General features: G+C 61.4%; 1 protein-coding gene across 1 annotated transcript; it reads right to left on the bottom strand.

Annotated features, from left to right (window-relative positions):
• Positions 1-53: 53 nt before the first annotated feature.
• On the bottom strand, positions 54-10,980 carry GABBR1 (gamma-aminobutyric acid type B receptor subunit 1). The gene is given in 19 exon segments (XM_066986670.1): positions 54-1,056; positions 1,058-1,126; positions 1,561-1,704; positions 1,857-1,985; positions 2,066-2,193; positions 2,435-2,528; positions 2,784-2,891; positions 2,971-3,087; positions 3,637-3,769; positions 4,048-4,198; positions 4,308-4,385; positions 5,386-5,449; positions 5,654-5,896; positions 6,009-6,200; positions 6,750-6,815; positions 7,134-7,235; positions 7,681-7,851; positions 8,406-8,540; positions 10,124-10,980. Coding segments are annotated over 19 exon segments (2,424 nt in total). The 5' UTR covers positions 10,376-10,980; the 3' UTR covers positions 54-1,008.
• Between the last annotated feature and the right edge of the window lie 8,864 nt (positions 10,981-19,844).

The following is a 19,844-nucleotide window of genomic DNA, read 5'->3' as shown; positions in this document are numbered from 1 at the left end:
GGGGGGGGCACATGGAGGTGTCGGGATATTTTAAGGCTCAGCAATGCAACAGAGACCATGAGAAGAACCAGGGTCCGGTTGTCCACTACAGTGCGACCGTACATCCGAGGAACCAGACCCCGCCGTGCGCAACGTCCCACGGGACCGAGACCCCCCCCCCACAGTGCGTTGGGGGGAGGGGGGTGCAGACCCCATTAGGAGGGTGGGCATGGACACCCCCCCCCCACCTCCCCTTGCTCGTGCCATGACCCGCCACGCCGGTCACTACAAGCGGAGGAAGTCGCGCGCTATGCCTACGAGTAACTACGCTCAGTCGTAAGCTACAACCCGACGGAAAAAGTAGAGGGGAGGGAAGCCACTGCCTCCGCATCCCCCCGGGGGGGGGGGCATGGTGCTGCCTCTCCCCACCTCGATTCCGGCCCTGGGTGGCGATGGGAGGGGGTCGGACGGACAGACAGATGCCTGCTGCCCCGCCAGCCTCGCCGGGAGGCTGCGTCATGCGTTGGCGGGGGAGGCTGGGGAGGGGGAGGAGGAGGAGGGTGATGAGGCCGCTGGACCAGGAGGGGAGCAGGGGATGCTTGGAGGGGGAAAGCGCGGTGGTGTAACCCATTCTGCGCCCACCCCTCCCCTAATTAATGAACCGCACTCCCCCTTCCCCATAATTTTGCCTCCTGACCACAAACGGAGGCAGGCAGCAAGCGGGGGCCGCAACTGCCCGGGGTTAAGACAAAAGGGAAAAATGCCTTAAAAACAATAACAATTATAAGGCCAAGAGGCTCCGCCCTCCCTCCCCAGCCCCACCCTGCTTAGCCCAGCCCTGTTTGGCCCCACCCTTCTTAGCCCCACATCCCAGCTCTTAGCCTCGCCCCCCGGAGGGTCACTTGTAGAGGAGGTGGACCCGGCTGCCGTCGCAGTTGCCCCGTCCCAGTTTGTCGGCTTGCTCCGAGACCAGGCAGCGCACCAGGGGCAGGCTGGGCTGGTAGAAGGGCGCCGGGGCTGGGGCGGCCCCTAGCCCCGGGGCAAAATGGTTGTCGGCCTCCCGGGATGGGTTGGAGGAGCGGCGGCGGGAGCGGAGCTGCTGGCGGTCCTGGAGCTGCTGGCGGAGCTCAGACACCCGCTCCTCCTTCTGCAGGGGGGGAAAAGGGGGGGGCGGGTCAGGACTTGGTAAACAGCCCCTGACCCTAAGGGATGGGGGGAGCACCCCAGGGGTGATGCACCGTGGGTGGGTGCAGCTGTAGGGTGGCAAAACCCCGACATAATACATTTAGGAGGTGTCCAACCTGTATGGGGTATCCAACTGTTATGGGGTATCCCCAACACCATGACATTTTTATGGGGTGTCCCACCTTTCTGGAGCATTCAACCTCTATGCGGAGTCCCCAGCACCCCAATACTACAACACCTTTATGGGGTGTCCCACCTTTATGGGGCATTCAACCTTTATGGGATGTCCCCAACACTCCAATGCTACAAAACCCCTAACGAGGTGACCCAACACCCCAATGCTACAACACCCGTGGGGTGCTACACATCCCCCAGTGCATTTTGGGGTGCACTCACCTCGGCGATGATCTTCTCCAGCTCCCGGTTCTCCTTCTCCAGCAGCCGGGACTTCTCTTCCTCGTTGTTGTTGGTGGAGGAGCCCGTCTTCATCGTGTCCTGCTGCTCCGACTGCCACTCGCCCCGGGTGATGAGACGCCGCATCTGTGGGGCCCCCGACTTTCAGATCCTCACCCCAAAACCTAACACCCTCATCCTACGGCCAGAGGAGGAACCTCACAAGATGGCCGTCCCCTCTCTGGTGGTCTTTTGGAGGAAACCCCAGACCCCCCCAGTGCCCCCGTCCTCGCTGGCACCTTGGGCACAAAGAGGACGACCAAGGTGATGTAGGAGGAGAAGACAACAGCCAACGAGGCAAAGGCGAAGGCCGCATCCTGCTGGCTGCTGAGGATCATGGTGACGGGCGCGGTGATGAGGCAGAGGACCTGCGGGTGATATTTTGGGGGTCACCCCGTGAGATATGGGGCAAAAGGACCCCCCCACGGCCCTTCTTCCCCAAGCTTACCGCCACATTGTAGATGGCCATGCCCACGGCACGGTGGTCGTTGATCTTCTCGGTGGACACACTCTTGGTCTCATATGCCAGAAAGATGCCCAGCAGCAGGAGCAGCCCCTTGAAGCCATAAAATATCCCTGGCCAGGGGGAATACAGGGTAAAAAGGGGGGGGGGGGTCACACATCGGTGTTCAAACAGGGAATGGGGGACCCCCCCTACCTGTCCCCCATTGGGCCTCCTTTAGGACCTCTACAATGCTCTTGCGCCCCCAACCCTCCTTGTACCCCCAGTCTTGCTTGGAACCCCTTCCCCCTACCATCACCAAATTCCTGCCTGCCCCCCCCCCCCCAAACCTCTCCCCGACGCCCCCGTGCCCACCGAGCCACGTGTTCATCTTGGTGGAGCTGCAGTGCTCCAGCTGGGGCAGGATGGAGACGTCCGTGTCCGTCTTGGGCTCCTCCTTGGTGAACTCCTGGGGTGGCAAGGGCGGGAGGGGGCACATGGGTGGGGAAGCCTTTGCTGTGGGACCCCCTCTGCACCTCCCAGCAGCACCCCGATGCCATCGCTCCCCTTCCAGTGCTGTGAACTTCCCTCCAGCAGTGTCCTGGTGCTGTGAGCATCCCCCCCACCACCGCGCGCATCCCCCCAACAATACCCCGCTGCTTTGAGCATCCACCCGCTGCCATGAACACCCCCCCAGCAGTGCCCTCAGCACCCCCCCCCCCACCTCAATGGTGCGGTGCAGGGGGTCTACGATCTGCCAGATGATCAGCGTCACCACGTCCAGCCCCACGAGCAGCCCCACAGTGGCATACAGCTTCCATGGCTCCAGGGTCTGCTTTGGGGGCACAGGGGCACACAGGGTCAGCATGGCACCACGGCAATCCGCCCCCCCTCCTCCAGACCCCACTCACCTTCCGCTTCTCCTTCTTCTCCTCCTTCTTGGTGAAGACGGTGTGGACCCACCAGATCTTGGTGAACATGCTGCCGTAAGCCAGGCTGAACCCCAGCCCGAGCAGCCACAGCCGGGCCTGCGGAGGGTGTGCGGTGACCCCATTGCCTGGCTGTGCTTAGACAGTGTCCTCCCCTTCCAGCTGTCCCCATCCCATGGTTGTAGCCACAACCATTCCCCCTCCAGCTGTGCCCATCCCATGGTTCCATTTCTGACCATTCCCCCTTCAACTGTCCCTATCCCATGGTTGTGTCCCTGGTTAACCCCCCTTCCAGCTGTCCCCATCCCACAGTCGTATGCCAACCATTCTCTCTCCAACTGTGCCCATCCCATGGTTCTACCCCTGGTTATTCCCCTTCCAGCTGTCCCCATCCTCTGGTTCTATCTCCAACCATTCCCTCTCCAACTGACCCCATTCCATGGCTGCATCCCCGCTTATTCCCCTTCCAGCTGTCCCCATCCCATGGTTCTATCTCCAACAGTTCCTCTTCCAGCTGTCCCCATCCCACAGTTGTACCCAAAACTCCCCCTCCAGCTGTCCCAATCCCATAACTGTACCCACAACCATTCCCCCTCCAGCTGTCCCCCTCCCCTGGCCATCCCCCTCCACCTGTCCCTGAGCCCCTACCTGGCAGACAAAGGGGAAGAGCCCCGGCCCAATGTGGTATCCATCCAGCCCCAGGGGGAAGACGGCAGCAAGTGCTAGTGTGCAGCCCACGGCTGTCATGTTGTTCAGGTAGGGCTGGGAGTTCTGGATGTACCTGGAAGACACACACAATGGGGACACTGGGCGTCACCATTGTGCCGAGATGACCCCAACAGGACACGAGAAACTGAGGCATGAAGGGAGGTCAACAGATGCTGGGCACTGTGTGCTACAGCCTCAGCATCGCCCGAAGCAACACGGGAAGATGAGATTCCTACCAAGAGCAACCTCCCGTTGCCGTAGGAAGCACATGAGAGCACCCAAACGCCGGGAAAACGGTGACATTTGGGCTGATTCTCGGCCATCGGCCTTGGGGTAGGGGGTGTCACTGACCGGACGTGCCCATTGTAGATGTTGAAGGCCAAGCAGATGATGGCCAAGAGGATGCCCAGCGAAGCCAGCACTGAGACGGAGATGAAGAGCTTCTGGGACAGGAACCGAAAGGTGGTGATGACCTTGGTGTAGTCAGCTGGTGGAGCACCTCCTGCAGAGCCCATGGCACAATTAGGGGGCACGGAGGGGCCCTTCCCCATGGCAGGAGCCCCATGGGTGCCCCCCCAAGCCCCCCCACATCCTCTCACCACCCCTCTCACCGATCCACTTGTCGTTGTTGTACCAGGACAGGTTGTCCTTGGTGCTGTCGTAGTAGCCGATCTTCTTGTAGACACCTCCTGCAAGGGCAGTGGGGGTGGGTCAGGCGGGAGGTGCAACGACCCCATTGGGATCGTTGACGTTGGAAGGCACCCCTGGATCCACCTGGCCCACCCAGAGCTGGGTGCTCGGGACTATGTGCTGGTGGCTTTTGAAGATGAGGATGGAGACCCAATAACTTCTCTGGGGTGCCAGTGCTTGGTCACCTGCACCATGGCAGAGTGTTTCCTGATGTTCAGCTGGAGCATCCTGTCATCCTTCCGTGACTCTCTCCAGTGTGGCCAGGTCTCTCTTGTACTGGGGAGCCCAGAATTGGACCCAGTACCACAGGTGTGGCCGACCAGTACTGATCAGACTGGAAGGATCACCTCCCTTGACCTGCTGACAATGCTTCACCTACTGCAGTCCAGGACACCGTTACCCTTGCTTGCAGCAAGGGCACATCACTGGCTCCTGTTCCACTTGGTGTCCCCACCAGGTCCCAGGACATACTGATGACTGACCTCCACCTGGACTTGGTGCCACTGATCACCACCCTCTGGATGGTTCAGCCAGCTCCCAATCCACCTCACCATCTGCCCATCCATCAACAGCTTCTCTAGGATCCTACGACAGTGCTGAAAGCCTTCCTAAAGTCCACCTGGACAATGTCCATCGCTCTCCCTTCAACTACCAGAGCAGCAGGAGGTGGTCAAGTTGGCCAAGCATGACATCCCCTTGTTGAATCCACGCTGACCGCTCCTGGTGACCTTCTTTGTCCTTTCCTGTCCCCCCTACCTCCTGACCACCTCCCTCCATCACACGCATGAGTGGTTGCATGCTAAGGCTTTGTGTCCTGTTGGCCAAAAGGGTTGTTGTGGTGTCCAACCTGGGGCACCAGTTCGTTGTTGTATGATATTTTTTGTGCCAACAAAAGGGTTTGTTGTGTGCAACAGATGCAACGTTGCCTGCTACGAGCATCTCGTGATGAAGGGAACACATGGGACATGGTGACCGTGTTGCACACCTGCGTTCACTCACCTTGAAGCTGCTCGATGAGTGTCCAGGCCATGCGGGACCCGCTGGCATCAAAGACAACGTGGCCCTGTGGGACAAGCATCAGGACACGGACCTGTCAGGCAGCAGGACCATGCGCCCAGCGGGTGCTAGGAGGCAAAGTTTTCACCCATCTGGCACTTTTTGGGGGTGTTTCAGGGGACACCCTCAAAGGTTAAGGAGCTGGGGACATGGGACACCTTGGTGGGGAGAAGGTGGACAGGGTTGGGGGGTGCTCTGGGGTGTAACGCACCGAGACGCCCTCAAAAGCGGAGGAGTTGAGGGCCCGGTAGATCTCATCAGTGATGTTCTTGTTGTTGTAGTTGAAGTCCTCCAGGCGCAGCCCCTTCTTGACCAGCTCCGCTGAGGTCTTGTTGAGGGCCAGGGCCAGTGCCCAGATGGCATCGTAGGCCAGCGGTGCCTCCTGGAAGCCGCCCGTCTCCTCTGGGTTCTTGCCCAGCCTCTTCTGCAGCTTCTCGATGAACTCCTGAGACGTCTGTGACAGGGACAAGGAGGTGGCCATGTGGCAGGTGCGATGGAGAAGACCCTTGCGGTCCAAGCTATCTGCCTGCCCTCCCCGCTGGGATGTGTCCCCCCCAGCCCCGTACCATGTTGGAGATACTGCGGGTGTTCTCCGGGTTGAGCATGACAATCTCGGTTGTGACGTGCCCCTCCACGGCCTCAGCCATCTCCGCCTCGGTGCAGTTGATGGCCGGGTCCTTGATGCGGAACCAGTTGTCGGCATACCAGCCGATGAGGAACCAGACGTACTTCTTGCCGTACAGCTTCTCCTTGTAGACCTGGGCAGGCCGCGGGGCAGCTGCTTTCATCCCGTCACCCTTTGCTCATCTAGCACCCTTCTTCCCACCTCGTTCATCCATCCAGACATCAGTCCATACACACCCTCTCCGTCCAACCAGACCTTTGTCCATCCTGACCTTTGTCCATCCATCCTGATGTTTGTCCATCTATACCTCTGCCCATCATTCCAGACCTCTGACCATCCACACCCCATCCATCCATCCAGACCTTCGTCCACCCACTCTTCACCCTATGCCTCCACTCAATCATCTCTCTTCCCACCATCCCACTTGCCCACCCACCCATTTGTCCACCCATCTGTCTGTCCACCTGTCCTACCACACTCACATCTCCCCACGCTTCCACCCATCCATCCCACCACCACCTTTCTGCCCTCTCACCCACGCGCCCCACTGCCCTTTTCTCCATCCCACCATCCATCACCCTACATCCACCCTCCTCCACTCCACGTGCTCTCCATCCTCCCTCACGCCCCACTGGTGCCTGCCCCACTGGTGTCCCCCCCTTTCCACCCATGCGCCCCTCACCTCGCAGAAGACCTTACGCGCCTCCGTCTCGTAGAAGAGTCCCACAATGATACGGGCATCCTGGCGCTGCAGGGAGACAACTCACCCTGGGGTGGGACTTCTGCTCCCGGGGCTTATGCAAACCCAACCCCACCCACCCTCATTTGCATAACTTTGCATAGGAAGGTGTAGCTGGCAGTTAAAACTCAGTGTTGCCCGTCATGGACATGGCTCCTCATCCGGGTGGAGGAGATGCAGGTTCACAACCCCACCTTGACCTGGATGCTTGGGCATCCTGGGGTGGCTCTGCTCCCTTTTTGGGGTTCGGGGCATGACTCCAGAAGCACCCCGGTGGTTTCGGGCACCGGAAGGAGGACTTTGGGGATGCAGGCAAGGTGGGCTCACCTTGAGGTTGCGCACAGGTGCGGCGGGGTCAGAGAAGAAGCTCTGGCGGAAGGTGATCTCCAGGCCGGCTTCCTTCACCCGCTGGTCCAGGTCATCAAGGGTCTGGCGGGGGGGCCGGCAGGGTGGGGAGCAGGCAGACAGGGGGCAGGCAGATGGGGTGGGGGGGGGGTCAGAAGGGAAAGAGAGTGCAGAGTGAGCCCGGGGAGGGCAGAGGGGCACCAAGCAAGGGATTGGGGTTAGGTTGGGTTGGGTCGGGTCAGGTCAGGTCAAGTTGAGTTGGGTCGAGTTCGGTCAGGTCAGGCCGAGTCGGGATGAGTTGGGTCAGGCCGAGTCGGGATGAGTTGGGTCAGGCCGAGTCGGGATGAGTTGGGTCAGGCCGAGTCGGGATGAGTTGGATGGGGTCGGGTTGTGTTGGGTTGGGTCAGGTCACGAACCATGGGGCCATCAGGATGGGGGCAAGCAGCGGTGCAGCAGATTTTGGGGATGTTGTGGAGGGCGTGGCAGCAGGGTCGAAGCAGGTTTGAGGGGGGGTCTCCAGCATGCGTACCGAGGTGAAGACCTCCGTGGTCTGCTGGATGGTGGCGATCTTGGTCCAGCCCCACTTCTTGAAGAGCTGGACGCGCGTGGGGTTGTGCAGAGTGGCCGAGGGGTGGGTGCGGAAGAAAGTGGGGAAGCGCTGGCGGTTGGAGAGGGCAGGGGAGCTTGAGCCGTAGGAGAGCTGTGAGGGGAGGGGGGAGAGTAGAGGGGGGTCGTGAGACCCCCAAAAAGTCAAAAGCAACAAGCACACACGAAGCAACAACCAGAAGGCAACAAGCACACACATAACAACCTGAAAGCAACAAGCACATATACAAAAACAAGCTGAAAGCAACAACTGTGCACACAGCAACACCCCAAAAGCAACAACACGTGTAGCAACAACCCAAAAGCAACAACCACACACACAGCAACAACCCAAAAGCAACAACCATGCACGTAAGAGCAACCTGACAGCAAGAAGCACACGCAGAGCAACAATCACGCACATAGCAGCACTCGCACACATCCTTGGCATGCAGTGGCTGCAGCCGTGCATGCAATACAACAACGCGTTGCTGCATGCAATGCGACACACGTGCATGACCATTGCTGAGCACCAGTGCAACCACGCCACATCCGTCCCCAGCAGCATCGGGGAGATCAGCACCCTGTGTTTCCCCCCGCCAGGACCCCATGTTTCCCCCCCCAGGACCCCAGGTGTGCCCCCCCAGGACCCTGGGTGTTGCCCCTCACCACAATCAGGTTCCACATGCGGGCGGCTTCGGCCACAAGTGTGGAGACACTGCTGCAGCCGGGCATGAGGATGATCTTGATGGGATCATTGTAGAGCAGCTCGTAGAGGTACTTGGTGGCCTGGCCTGGGTCACACTGGGGGGGGGGGGGGGTGCACAAGGATCAAGCAGCTGCTGGACCCCACCCCCCTTCCTCACTGCCTGTTTTCCCCATCCCAGTTCCCCCAGTTTAACCCATCCCATCGCCCCCATTCCCCTCCTGGTGGTGGGGTTGGATCCGCTTCCCCATTGACCCTATATAAAAGGGAAGGGGGGAGGGGGGGTCCAGGTTCCCACGGGGGGGGCCCCTGATGCTCTGGCTCCGTCCCTGGGGGGGCTGTGAATAATTCAGGGCACGGAGGCGCCGTTGTCACGGCAACCCAGCGGCAGACCCAGCAGCATCTGCTGCCGTGGCAACCGGGCTGGACCAGTGGGGGGGGGGGGGGGGGGGGGGGGATGCAGGAAAAAGGGGGGGGATGGGGACAGAAAGGGGAGGGGGAACAGGGGGGGTGCAGGACAGACGGACACTGGGATAAGGGACAGATGGACGGGGTTGGGGACGTGAGAGGGACCCCCACTGCTTCCCCTTGCTAGGGGGCAGGTCTATGCCCGTGACCCCCCCAGCACATCCAAGCCTCCCACCAGTGCCCCAAATACCCTGGCCTCATCCTAGCCCCCTGCCCAACCCTTGCCTCGGTCCCTCTGCCCTTGCCCTGTATATCTGTGGTGTCATTGCCACCCTGCTCCATATATCTGCCCCCCCCCCCCCCCATTTATCTGCCTCGTCCTTGTCACCCTGCCCTATATATTCTGTCCCACCTCAGTCACCCCATCCCATGTCCCTGCCCTATAGCTCTGCCCCATCCTGGCCACCCTGCCCCGTGTCCCTGCCCCATCCTGCTGTCCCTATAACCTGCCCTATAGCTTTGCCCCCAACCCTGCCACCCCCTGCTGTCCCCATTCCTGTCCCTCACCATGTCCCCTGTCCCCCCCACTGTCCCCATCCCCATCCCTTTCCCCACTGCCCCTCACCATGTCCTTATCCCCATCCCAACTGCCTCACCATGTCCTTTATCCCCCCACTGCTCCCCATCTCCACCCCCGCCACGTCCCTGTCCCCACCACCCCCAGCATGTCTTTTACCCTCCCTCTGCTCCCATCCCCACCATCCCCTGCTGCCCCCCATCCCCACCACCCCTCACCACGTCCCCATCCCTGTCCCCATCCCATTGCCCCTCACCCTGTCCCCATCCCCACTGCCCCCCATGTCCCTGTCTCCCTCACCCCTCACCATGTCCCCATCTCTGTCCCCATCCCCATTGCCCCTCACCACGTCCCCATCCCTGTCCCCATCCCATTGCCCCTCACCCTGTCCCCCCCACTGCCCCCCATGTCCCTGTCTCCCTCACCCCTCACCCCCCATCTCTGTCCCCATCCCCTTGCCCCTCACCATGTCCCCATCCCCATCACCCCTCTCCATGTTTCCATTCCCACTCCCCCCCATTGCCCCCACCATGTCCCCATCCCCGTCCCCACTGCCCCTCACCCCCTCCCCATCCCCACTGCCCCCAATCCCCATTGCCCCATCCCCACCACCCCTCCCCACATCCCCATCCCCACTTCCCCCCACCCCCCCCCCATACCGCCCTACCCCCCCTACCCCCACCGCCCCCTCCCCACCTTGCTGTCGTGGTGGATGAGGCGCAGCTCGTAGTCGGGCAGGATGTCCCTCCGGCTGTTGACGTCCTCCAGCGCCATGCGGACGGCGGGCAGGCACGCTTGCCCCCCCGGCCACCCCCCGCTCATGGGGAAGAGCGCCCCGACGTGCACGGCCTTCTTGCCTGTCCCCCCCGGCGGGCGCGACACCAGCAGGGCGCTGAGCACCAGCAGCCAGCGCTGGGAGCCGGGGGGGGCCGCGGGGACGCTCGCCATGGCGGGTCAGGGCGAGGGGGGGGGCAGGCTGGCCATGGCGGGGGGTGCGGGGGGAGGTGGATGGCAGCGACGGTGGGGGGGGGATGGAGGCACCGGAGGAATGGCAAAGAGGGTTTTGGGGGGGGGGGGAGAGTGGAGGGGTGGCAAGGGAAGAGGGGTGGAGAGGGGAAAGAAGGAAGGATGGAGCGGGGAGGAGGGTGCAGAGCAGAAAGGAGGGTGCAGAGCAGAGAAGGATGCAAAGCAGAAAAGAGGATGCAAAGCAGGAAAGGAGGATGCAAAGCAAAAAAGGGGGATGGATGCAAAGCAGAAAAGAATGCAAAGCAAAAAGGGTGCAGGATGGATGCAAAGCAGAAAAGGAGGATGCAAGGCAAAAAACGGAGGAGGCAAAGCAGAAAAAGAGGACGGTTGCAAAGCAGAAAGGATACAAAACAGAAAGGAGGATGGATGCAAAGCCGAAAAGGGGGATGCCAAACAGAAAAACGGAAGGCTGGAGGGCAGGGGGACGAAAGGACGGGGGAGGACAGAGGGATGGAGGCTGGAGAGCGGCGAGGCAGACGGAGGCGAGCGGAAGGACGGACGGACGGAGGGGCTGGGGGTGCCGGGGGGGGGGGGGGGGCTGGAGGGAAAAAAAAAGGGACGGGGAGCGGAGAGGCAGAGGGACGGAGCCGGAGGGACGGAGGAAAGCGGGGATGGAGGATGCTGGGGGGGGGGGGGGGGGGGGGGCGGGAGGCGGGGGCGGATGGGTGATGGAGGACGGGGAGGGAGGGAGATGAGGCGGAGGCTGCGGGGGGCGCAGAGGGAGGCTGGGAGAAGGAGGAGGAGGCGGAGAGGGGCGGCTCCCGCCCCTTCGCCCCCCTTTGCAGGGCGGGGGGGGCTTCGGGGGGGGGTTCCATAGGGATGGGGGGGGCTCCCGATTCCCCGGCCCCCCCCCGGATGAGGAGAGGGGTACGTGGGGGGAGAGGGGGCCCTGAGGATGTTGCCCCCCCCCCCCCCCCCCCCCCGGTGCCATGAAGCCCTGGGGAGCTGTTGGGGGGCTGGGGTTGCCCCCACCCAGGGCAGAGGGGACCCGGGGTTTGGGGGGAGGGGGGGGGGCACACGGGGCCATACTCACCTGAGAGAGGGCGACGAACTGTGGGGGAGGGGGAACTGAGTCACAGAGAGACCCCCCCATGGGGACCAGGACTCCCCAGGGACATGAACCCCCACCCCAGAGACCCCCCAACCCCAACCCCATGGGGTCCTGAACCCCCACCACAGAGACCCCACAGGGACCTGAACCCCTACTGCAGAGACCCCCAAAGCCCAGGGGCACCCCATAAGGACCTGAATCCCCATCCCAAAGACCCTGCAGGGGCCTTATCCCGTACTGTAGAGACCCCATAAGGACCTTAACCTCCATCCCAGAGAAACCCAACCCCACAGGCACTCCGCAGGGACCTGAACCCCCATCCCAGAGACCCCATAGGGGCCTGAACCCCTACTGCAGAGACCCCCCAAAGCCCATGGACACCCAAAGGGACCTGAATCCCCATCTCAAAGACCCTACAGGGACCTGAACCCTCACCTCAGAGGCCCCTCAACCCCATAGGCACCTCACAGAGACCTGAACTTCCACCCCAGAGACCCCTCAAACCCCATGAACACCCCACAGGGTCCTGGAACCCCATCCCAGAATCCCCACAGACACCTGAACCCCCACCCCAGAGATCCCCAAACCCCATGGACACTCACGCTCGCAGACGGGTTTCGGGGTGCTCCAACGCCCCAGCTTGGTGCAGTTGCTGCGGGCGCTGCCCAGCAGGCGGAACCCGGGGTTGCAGCTGTACTCAGTCCACGTCCCCTCCACCGGCACCCGCTCCATCGCCCGTGCCACCGCCTGCCCGTTCTCCAGGCTCAGGTGCATTTTGGGGCAAGTCCGCACTAAAACAGGGGTGCAAAGCCTCAGCCCCGTGTCTTTTCCCCATAAAAACCCTGATTCTTTTTTTTTTCTTTGGGGGGTGGAGGCTCACAGCAGCGGCTGGGGTGTCCCATGGCGGTCCAGGTGCCGTTGCGCTGGCACTTGCGCACCTTGGGCCCCACGATCTCACGGTCAGGGCGGCAGACGTACTCAATCTCATAGTCGAAGGGGAGGAAGCGGACGCTCTGGACCTCCTCCGGGGTCAGCCCCCGGTAGCGGATGCCCCCGTCCCGCGGCGGGTGGATGATCTCGCAGCCTGCGGCGGGGACGAGACGGAGGACGCGGCCGAGGAGGCGGCAGGGACGCGGCGGAGGAGGATGCGGCGGAGGAGGACGTGGTAGGGACGTGCTGGAGGACATGGTGGAGGACGCGGTGGGGATGTAGTGGGGGACATGGTGGAGGAGGACATGGTAGGGAAGTATTGGAGGACGTGGTGGAGGATGTGGTAGAAGAGAACATGTCGGGGATGTAGTGGGGGACATGGTAGAGGAGGACGTGGTGAGGATGTGCTGGAGGACATGGTTGAAGAGGACATGGTAGGGATGTGCTGGAGCACGTGGTGGGGATGTAGTGGGGGACATGGTGGAGGACACAGTGGAGGAGGACATGGTAAGGATGTGCTGGAGGACACGGTGGAGGATGTGGTAGAGGAGGACATGGTAGGGAAGTACTGGAAGACATGGTGGAGGATGCGGTGGGGATGTAGTGGGGACATGGTGGAGGAGGACGTGGTGAGGATGTGCTGGAGCAAATGGTTGATGAGGACATGGTAGGGATGTGCTGGAGGACGTGGTGGGGTAGTGGGGGACACGGTGGAGGACACAGTGGAGGACATGGTAGGGATGTGCTGGAGGACATGGTGGAGGACATAGTGAAGGATGCAGTAGAAGAGGACCCGGTGGAGATGTAGTGGAGGACATGGTGGAGGACATGATGGGGATGTGCTGGAGGACGTGGTAGAAGTGGACATGGTAGGGAAGTACTGGAGGACATGGTAGAGGACGACATGGTGGGGATATGCTGGAGGACATGGTGGAGGACGTGGTGGAGGAGGACATGGTAGGGATGTAGCGGAGGATGTGGTGGAGGATGTGGTAGGGACGTACTGGAGGACATGGTGGAGGACGCGGTGGGGATGTAGTGGGGGACGTGGTGGAGGACATGGTAGAAGAGGACATGGTTGTGATGTGCTGGAGGACGCGGTGGAGGAGGACATGGTTGGGATATGGAGGAGGACAGGGTGGAGGACACGGCAGAGGACACAGCAAAGGAAGACATGGTCGGGATGTGGTGGAGGACGTGGTGGGGACGTGGAGGAGGACACATTGGAGGATGTGATTGAAGACCCGGTGGGGGACACCATGGAGGTTACTGGGGACATTGTAGGGACACCGTGGAGGACGTGGTAGAGGACACCATGGGGATGTGGTGGAGGACGTGGTAGAGGACGTGGCGGAGGACACCATGGGCACGTGGTAGAGGATGTGGTGGGCACACCACAGGGATTGTTGGGAATACGGCGGGGACATGCTGGAGACGTGATGGAGGCAGTGGAGGACGCAGCGGTGGAGGACGCAGCAGAGGACACGTTGGCCTCCCACCTACCTTCAGTCAGGTTGACGCGTACAGCCGCCTGGCTGCGCGCCGCACTCAGCGCCAGCAGCACCAGCAGCACCTGCAGGGGCAGTGGCCCCACACTTAGGGGGCACATATGGGGCTGGGGGGGGGATATAGGGGGATATAGGGGGGCACGTGGGGACACCGTGGGCATCCGTGTCCCCCACCTCCCCCCAGGTCGGCCGCTCGGGCCCCTTACCCTGCCATGGGGCAGGATCCGTCCCGTCCCCTCCATGCTGGCCACCAGTGGGGACGTCACCGCTGCTGTCACCTGCGAGGACAGCCCCTATAGAGCCTGCCCCACACATTCCGCAGCCCCTGTAGAGCACTCCCCCCCTGCCTTGAGACCCCTATGTAGGGTACATCCCCTATAGGGTAACATCCCCTATAGGGTAACATCCCCTATATAGGGTACATGCCCTATATAGGGTATGTCCCACCTGCCCTTCATCCCCTATAAATTATGCCCCACATGCCCTGCATCCCCTATATACAGTGCCACCCTATAGATTACACCTTGCATGCCCTGCATCCCCTATAAATTATGCCCCTCGTGCTCTACAACCCCTATACATTACATCCCCTCTACAGCATCCCCACATGCCCTGCAACCTTTATAGAGCACACCCCCTATAGAGCACACCCCACGTGCCCTGCATCCCCTAGAGAGCGCTCCCCATAAGCCTTTGTATCCCCTATATAAAGTACCTCAACTACAAATCACACCCTACATGCCCCGTGTCCCCTACAGGTTATATACCCTACAACAGAGCACGCCCCATGTGCCCCGCGTCCCCTATGCAGAGAGCATCCCCTATAGGGCACACCACGCCGCACATGCCCGCAGACAAAACAGATCGTCCCCTATGGAGCACGCCCTGCTGCGCGCGTGCGCACGCACAAGCGCAGCGTCCCCTATAGAGCGCCGCCCCGGGGCACGCACGCGCTGAGCCCCTATAGAGCATGCCCCGGGGCTCTATAAGGGCTGCAGCCACACGCAGCATCCCCTACGGAGAGCCTACGGCACACGCAGGCTCTCCCCGACCTATAGGTACCCATACACGTGGCCCTATAGGTCCCCAAGGGCTGCTGGTGCACCCCACAAATCCTAGAGGTGCACGTGCAAAGTGCAAACTGCAGCCTGCCTGTGCATGGTGCAAGCTGCAGCCTCTTTGTACGTGGGAAGTGCAAGCTGCACCCCGTGTGCATGTGCAAAGTGCAAACTGCACCCTGCTTATGTATGCAAAGTGCAAGCCGCACCCCACTTGCATGTGCAGAGTGAAAGGTGCACCCCACTTGCACATGCAGAGTGCAAGGTGCACCCTGCTTGCACAAGCATGGTGCAAGATGCACCCCCTTTGTACAAGCATGGTGCAAGCTGCACCCCACGTGCACATGCACTGTGCAAGCTGTACCCCACTTGCACATGCATAGTGCAAGCTGCACCCCTCTTGCACATGCACTGTGCAAGCTGCACCCCATTAATGCACGGTCAGTGCAAGCTATACCTCACTTGCACATGCAAGGTGCACACCACACCCCGTTTGCACACACACAGTGCACACCACACCCCGCTTGCACACGCACCCTGCGCACCACACCCCGCTTGCACACGCAGGCCGTACCCCGCCTCCATGTGCACGCGCCTGTGCAAGCTGCACCCGCACCGGCTCCTCCCTGCGTGCAGTGCGGTGCAAGCCCCACCCGGGCAACCGCTCCGCTTGCACGCCCGCTTTGCACGCCCGGCCTGCACAAAGGAGCCTGCCCTGAAGCTGGGGGTGTGATGCCTGAGGGGGGGGGGGGGGGGCTTCCCCTGAGCGTCCCGTCCCCCCCCCCAGCAGCATTGCTAGGCCCTGGGGTAATTAAGCCGGGCACTAATGAGGGCTGACGCTAACTAAGCCAGTTGCTTGGATACTGCTGAGCTCAGGCCCTGCAGGCCCCCCCTCCCCGGACCCTCGGTCACCCCCCCCCTTTATTGTCGTCCCCCCCCCCCCGGGTGGGGGGGGTCCTGGGATAGGGGGGGCTAAAACTGGGGGGGAGGTCTATGAAAATGGCGGGGGTCCTGGATGGGGGGGCTGAATATGGGGGGGGGCTGAAAATAGAAGCGGGGGGGTCTTCGAAAAAGGGGGGGGGGTCCTGAAAATGGGGGGGGCCTGGAAAAGGGAGGGGGCTCTGGAAATAGGGGGGGCGTCTCTGAAATAAAGGGGAGGGTCCCTGAAAACAAGGGGGAGTCCCTGGATGTCGGGGGGGGTCCCTGAAAAAGGGGGTCTCTTTAAAAATGGGGGGGGTGTCCCTGGATGGGGGGGGGAGTTGGATGGGGGGGGGCTGAATAAAGGGAGGGGGTCCTGGATATACCGGGGTGGGCTTGGATATAGGGAGGGGGTCCCAGGCCTGGAGGGGGGTCAGAGGCCGCAGAATAGGGGAGAGTTTATTGGGGGGGGGGGGGGTGTCCCGGTTTGGGGGGGGCACAGGAAGGGGGGGGTGTCCAAGCTGGATTGGAGGGGGGGCAGCACACAATGGGGTGCAAGGCTCCAGGAAGGCAGGGGGGGGATCCCAGCCTGGGGGGCTTCGCTTACAAAGGGTTTTTTTGAGGGGGGGGGGAATTGGGGTGTGTGTAATGCGGGGAGCCCCCCCGTGCCCCCCCCCCCCCCTTTTTTACCCCCTCCCATGGCCTTACCTGGGTCGTCCGGGCTGGCGGAGCCGGAGCGGAGCCTGTACAAGGTATGGGGGGGGGGGGGGGGGGGAGGCACGGAAATTGGGGTGGGGGGGGCGGGAGGGGTTTTGGGGGGGTCGAGAGATTTGGGGAGGGGGTGGCGAAAATTTGGGGGGGGGAAATTGGGGTGGGGGATTTGGGGAGGGGGGGAATTTGGGGCGGGGGAATTGGGGGGTTGGAAATGGGGGGGGGAAATTCGGGTGGGGGGTGCGAATTTGGGGGGTTTGGGAATTTGGGGGGGGGGCGCCTGAAATTGGAGGGGTGCAAATCTGGGGAGGGGGGTGCGAATTTGGAGGGGGGGGGTTAAATTGGGGGGGGGGGGGATTTAGGGGAGGGGAGCGGCAATTTGGGGAGGGTCCGGAGATTTTCTGGGTGGGGGCGGTCCGGAATCGCGGGGGGGAGCTGGGGGAGGGGGTCCGGGAGCTTGGCTCGAGGGTGGGGGGGGGGGGGGGGTCACGGGGGGCCGGAGGAGCCCCCCCGGAGGCCGGGGCAGGAGCGGGGCTGCCGCGGCTCCCGGCGGCGCGGGGGCGGTGCCCGGGGGGGGCCCAGGTGGGCGGGGGCGGGAGGGGGGCGGAGCCTGCGGGGGGCGGGGCCGAGGGGTCCGGGGGGGGGGGAGGACACCGGACCCCCCCCCCGCCCCCCCCAAGCCCCCCCCCGGCAGCCGCAGCAGCGGCCGGAGGCGGAGCGGGGGGGGGGGCGTTTTGGGGGGGCTTCGTGGGGATGGGGGCTGGGGGGGGGGGGGGCTGCGTGTCCGTGGGGTTGCGTGGGGGGGGGGGGGGTGGGGGGGGGGTTTGGGGGGGGGCTGCGTGGGGTGTCGGGGGCTGCGTTTGGGGGCGTCCGAGGAGGGGGGGGTTGGGGGTGGGGGTGGGGGTGTGCGTGGGGGGGTTGCGGGGGTGTGAGGGGGGAGGCGCTGGGTGTGCCCGTGGGGCCGTGGGGCTGTGCGCGGTCACATGCGTGTGCCACGGCCACGTGTGCGCGGGGTCACGCGGGTGCGGGCGTGTGTCACGCGTTCCTTGCACACGCGCTGAGGTGCACGCACCCCACCTCCTTGCACAAGTCCTTGGCCCATGATTCCCTGCACACGCTCTCAGCGCCTTGCACACCTGCCCAGCTCCTTGCACACGTTCTCAGCGCCTTGCACACATGCCCTGCTCCTTGCACACTCACCCAGCCCCTTGCACAGGTACTCAGGGCCTTGCACACTCTCCCAGCTCCTTGCATCCTCACCCAGCCCCTTGCACAAGCACTCAGCACCTTGCAATCTCACCCAGCTCCTTGCACTCATATGCAGGGCCTTGCACACCGACCCAGCCCCTTGCACACGTACTCAGGGCCTAGCACACTCACCCAGCTCCTTGCACACCCACCCAGCTCCTTGCACACGTGCCCAGCTCCCAATCCCCACACATTCCCCCCCCCTGCTGTCCCTGACACACACGCTCATCCCCATTAACCCGGGGGGGGGGGGGCCACATCCTGCCCACGGGATGACGCAGCTGGGGAGCTGAACCCTGCTGGCCCCACACTTGGGGGGGGGGGCACCCACCTTCCCCCAGTCCTGGCTGTGGGTGCAGGATGCGGCTGGGTGCAGCCGCGGGGGGGGGGGGGGGGGGGCGGTGCTGTTGGGCACCCATCCTGCTGGGTGCTGTGCAGGGTGCGCAGCTCCCATCCTGGGGCACCCCGCGCTCAGCACCCATCCTGCTGGATGGAACTCGGGGACCCCCCCCCCCCCCCCCCAAATTCCCATTTTGGCCGGATTCGGGGGATTTTTGAGCGCTCAATAAAAGGGCTGTTTTCACCCCAAAGAGTGGGAGAGGAGAAGCTATTTCATCCCTCAGAAGGAAATAAAAATTTGGGGACAATTCACCCGCTTTTGGGGTGTTTCTTCCCTTTCTCACCCCCCCCCACCCCCCCTCGCAGCTCTGTGTCCATTTGGGGCAGAATTACCTCAAAACCCGGGGTTTTGGTCAACCAGAAAGTGCCAAAATTGGGACCCTGGGGCCGGAGGCCTTTTAATTAAATTAAATTTTAATTTTAATTTTGGTTAATTTCCTTATTTCTTTATTTTCGGGGGGTTCTGTTCATTTGTTTAATTTGCATTTGATTTTTTTTAAAAACACTTTTAAATTTTTTGTTTGGTAATTTCTTTATTATTATTTTTAAATAATTTGTTTATTTTTATTTTTTTTGTGGTTTTCTCTTTGCCTTTTAAATTTGTTATTTCTTTAATTTTGGGTGTTTCATCTTATTATTTTTTTAATTTGGGGGATTTAATTTTCATTTTTATTTTATTTTTATTATTTTATTTATTTTATTTTATTTTTACATTTTGTTTTAATTTACATTTTTTAAAATTTTTATTTTTATTATGTTTTTACATTTTGTTTTCGGTTTTTATTTTTTTTCTTTTTCTTTTTCTTTTTGTTTTATCTTCGTTTTTTTTTCATTTATATTTTTCATCGTTTAATATTTGGGGGAGTTATTTTTTGACTACTTTTATTATTTCTGAATTTCCTTCTTTTTATTTTTTTCTATGTTTCTAAAATTAAATTTAAAGAAATAACCAATAATTTAATTTAATAATTTAATTTCCTTATTCCGTTTCTCTCCCCCGCTGGGGGCGCGGAGCCCCGGCCCCCCCCGGCCCCGCCGCCTTGGTGCAGACCGGCCGCGCCTGCACGGCCGCGGGAAGGGGCCGGGAGAGCCCAACCGGGAGGCGCGGGGGGGGAGGGCGGGCCTGCGGCTCGGGGCTCCCTGCAGGTACCGGGTGGGTGGAGCCGGGGGGGGCAATGAGGGTAATGGGGGGGCCCCGATGGACCCCATAGGTAATGAGGGGGCTGGGCAGTGCCCCATAGTTAATGCGGGGGGTACCAAATAACCCCCCATAGGTAATTGGGGGGGCTGGGCAGTGCCCCATAGTTAATGGGGGGGGGTCCCAAATAGGTCCCCATAGGTAATGGGTGGTCTGGGCAGTGCCCCGTTTTTATTTGGGGGGGTCTGGGCAAGATTTGGAAATAATGGGGGAGTCCAGGGTAGCTGCTGCTAGAATTTGGGGGGCACTTGGTAGTTCCCTGTTGGTAACTGGGGGGGGGTCTGGGCAGTGTCCCCTAGTTAATGGCGGGGCTCCTCCCCCCCCAATTCAGGGGGAGTCTGGGAGCTGCCCAGGCAGGCTTGGTGATGGG

This window comes from Anser cygnoides, chromosome 35 (genome assembly GCF_040182565.1).
Source record: "Anser cygnoides isolate HZ-2024a breed goose chromosome 35, Taihu_goose_T2T_genome, whole genome shotgun sequence".
Lineage (NCBI taxonomy): Eukaryota > Metazoa > Chordata > Aves > Anseriformes > Anatidae > Anser > Anser cygnoides.
Note: the sequence above shows the minus strand (reverse complement) of the source record. Positions and strands in the feature narration are given on the sequence as shown.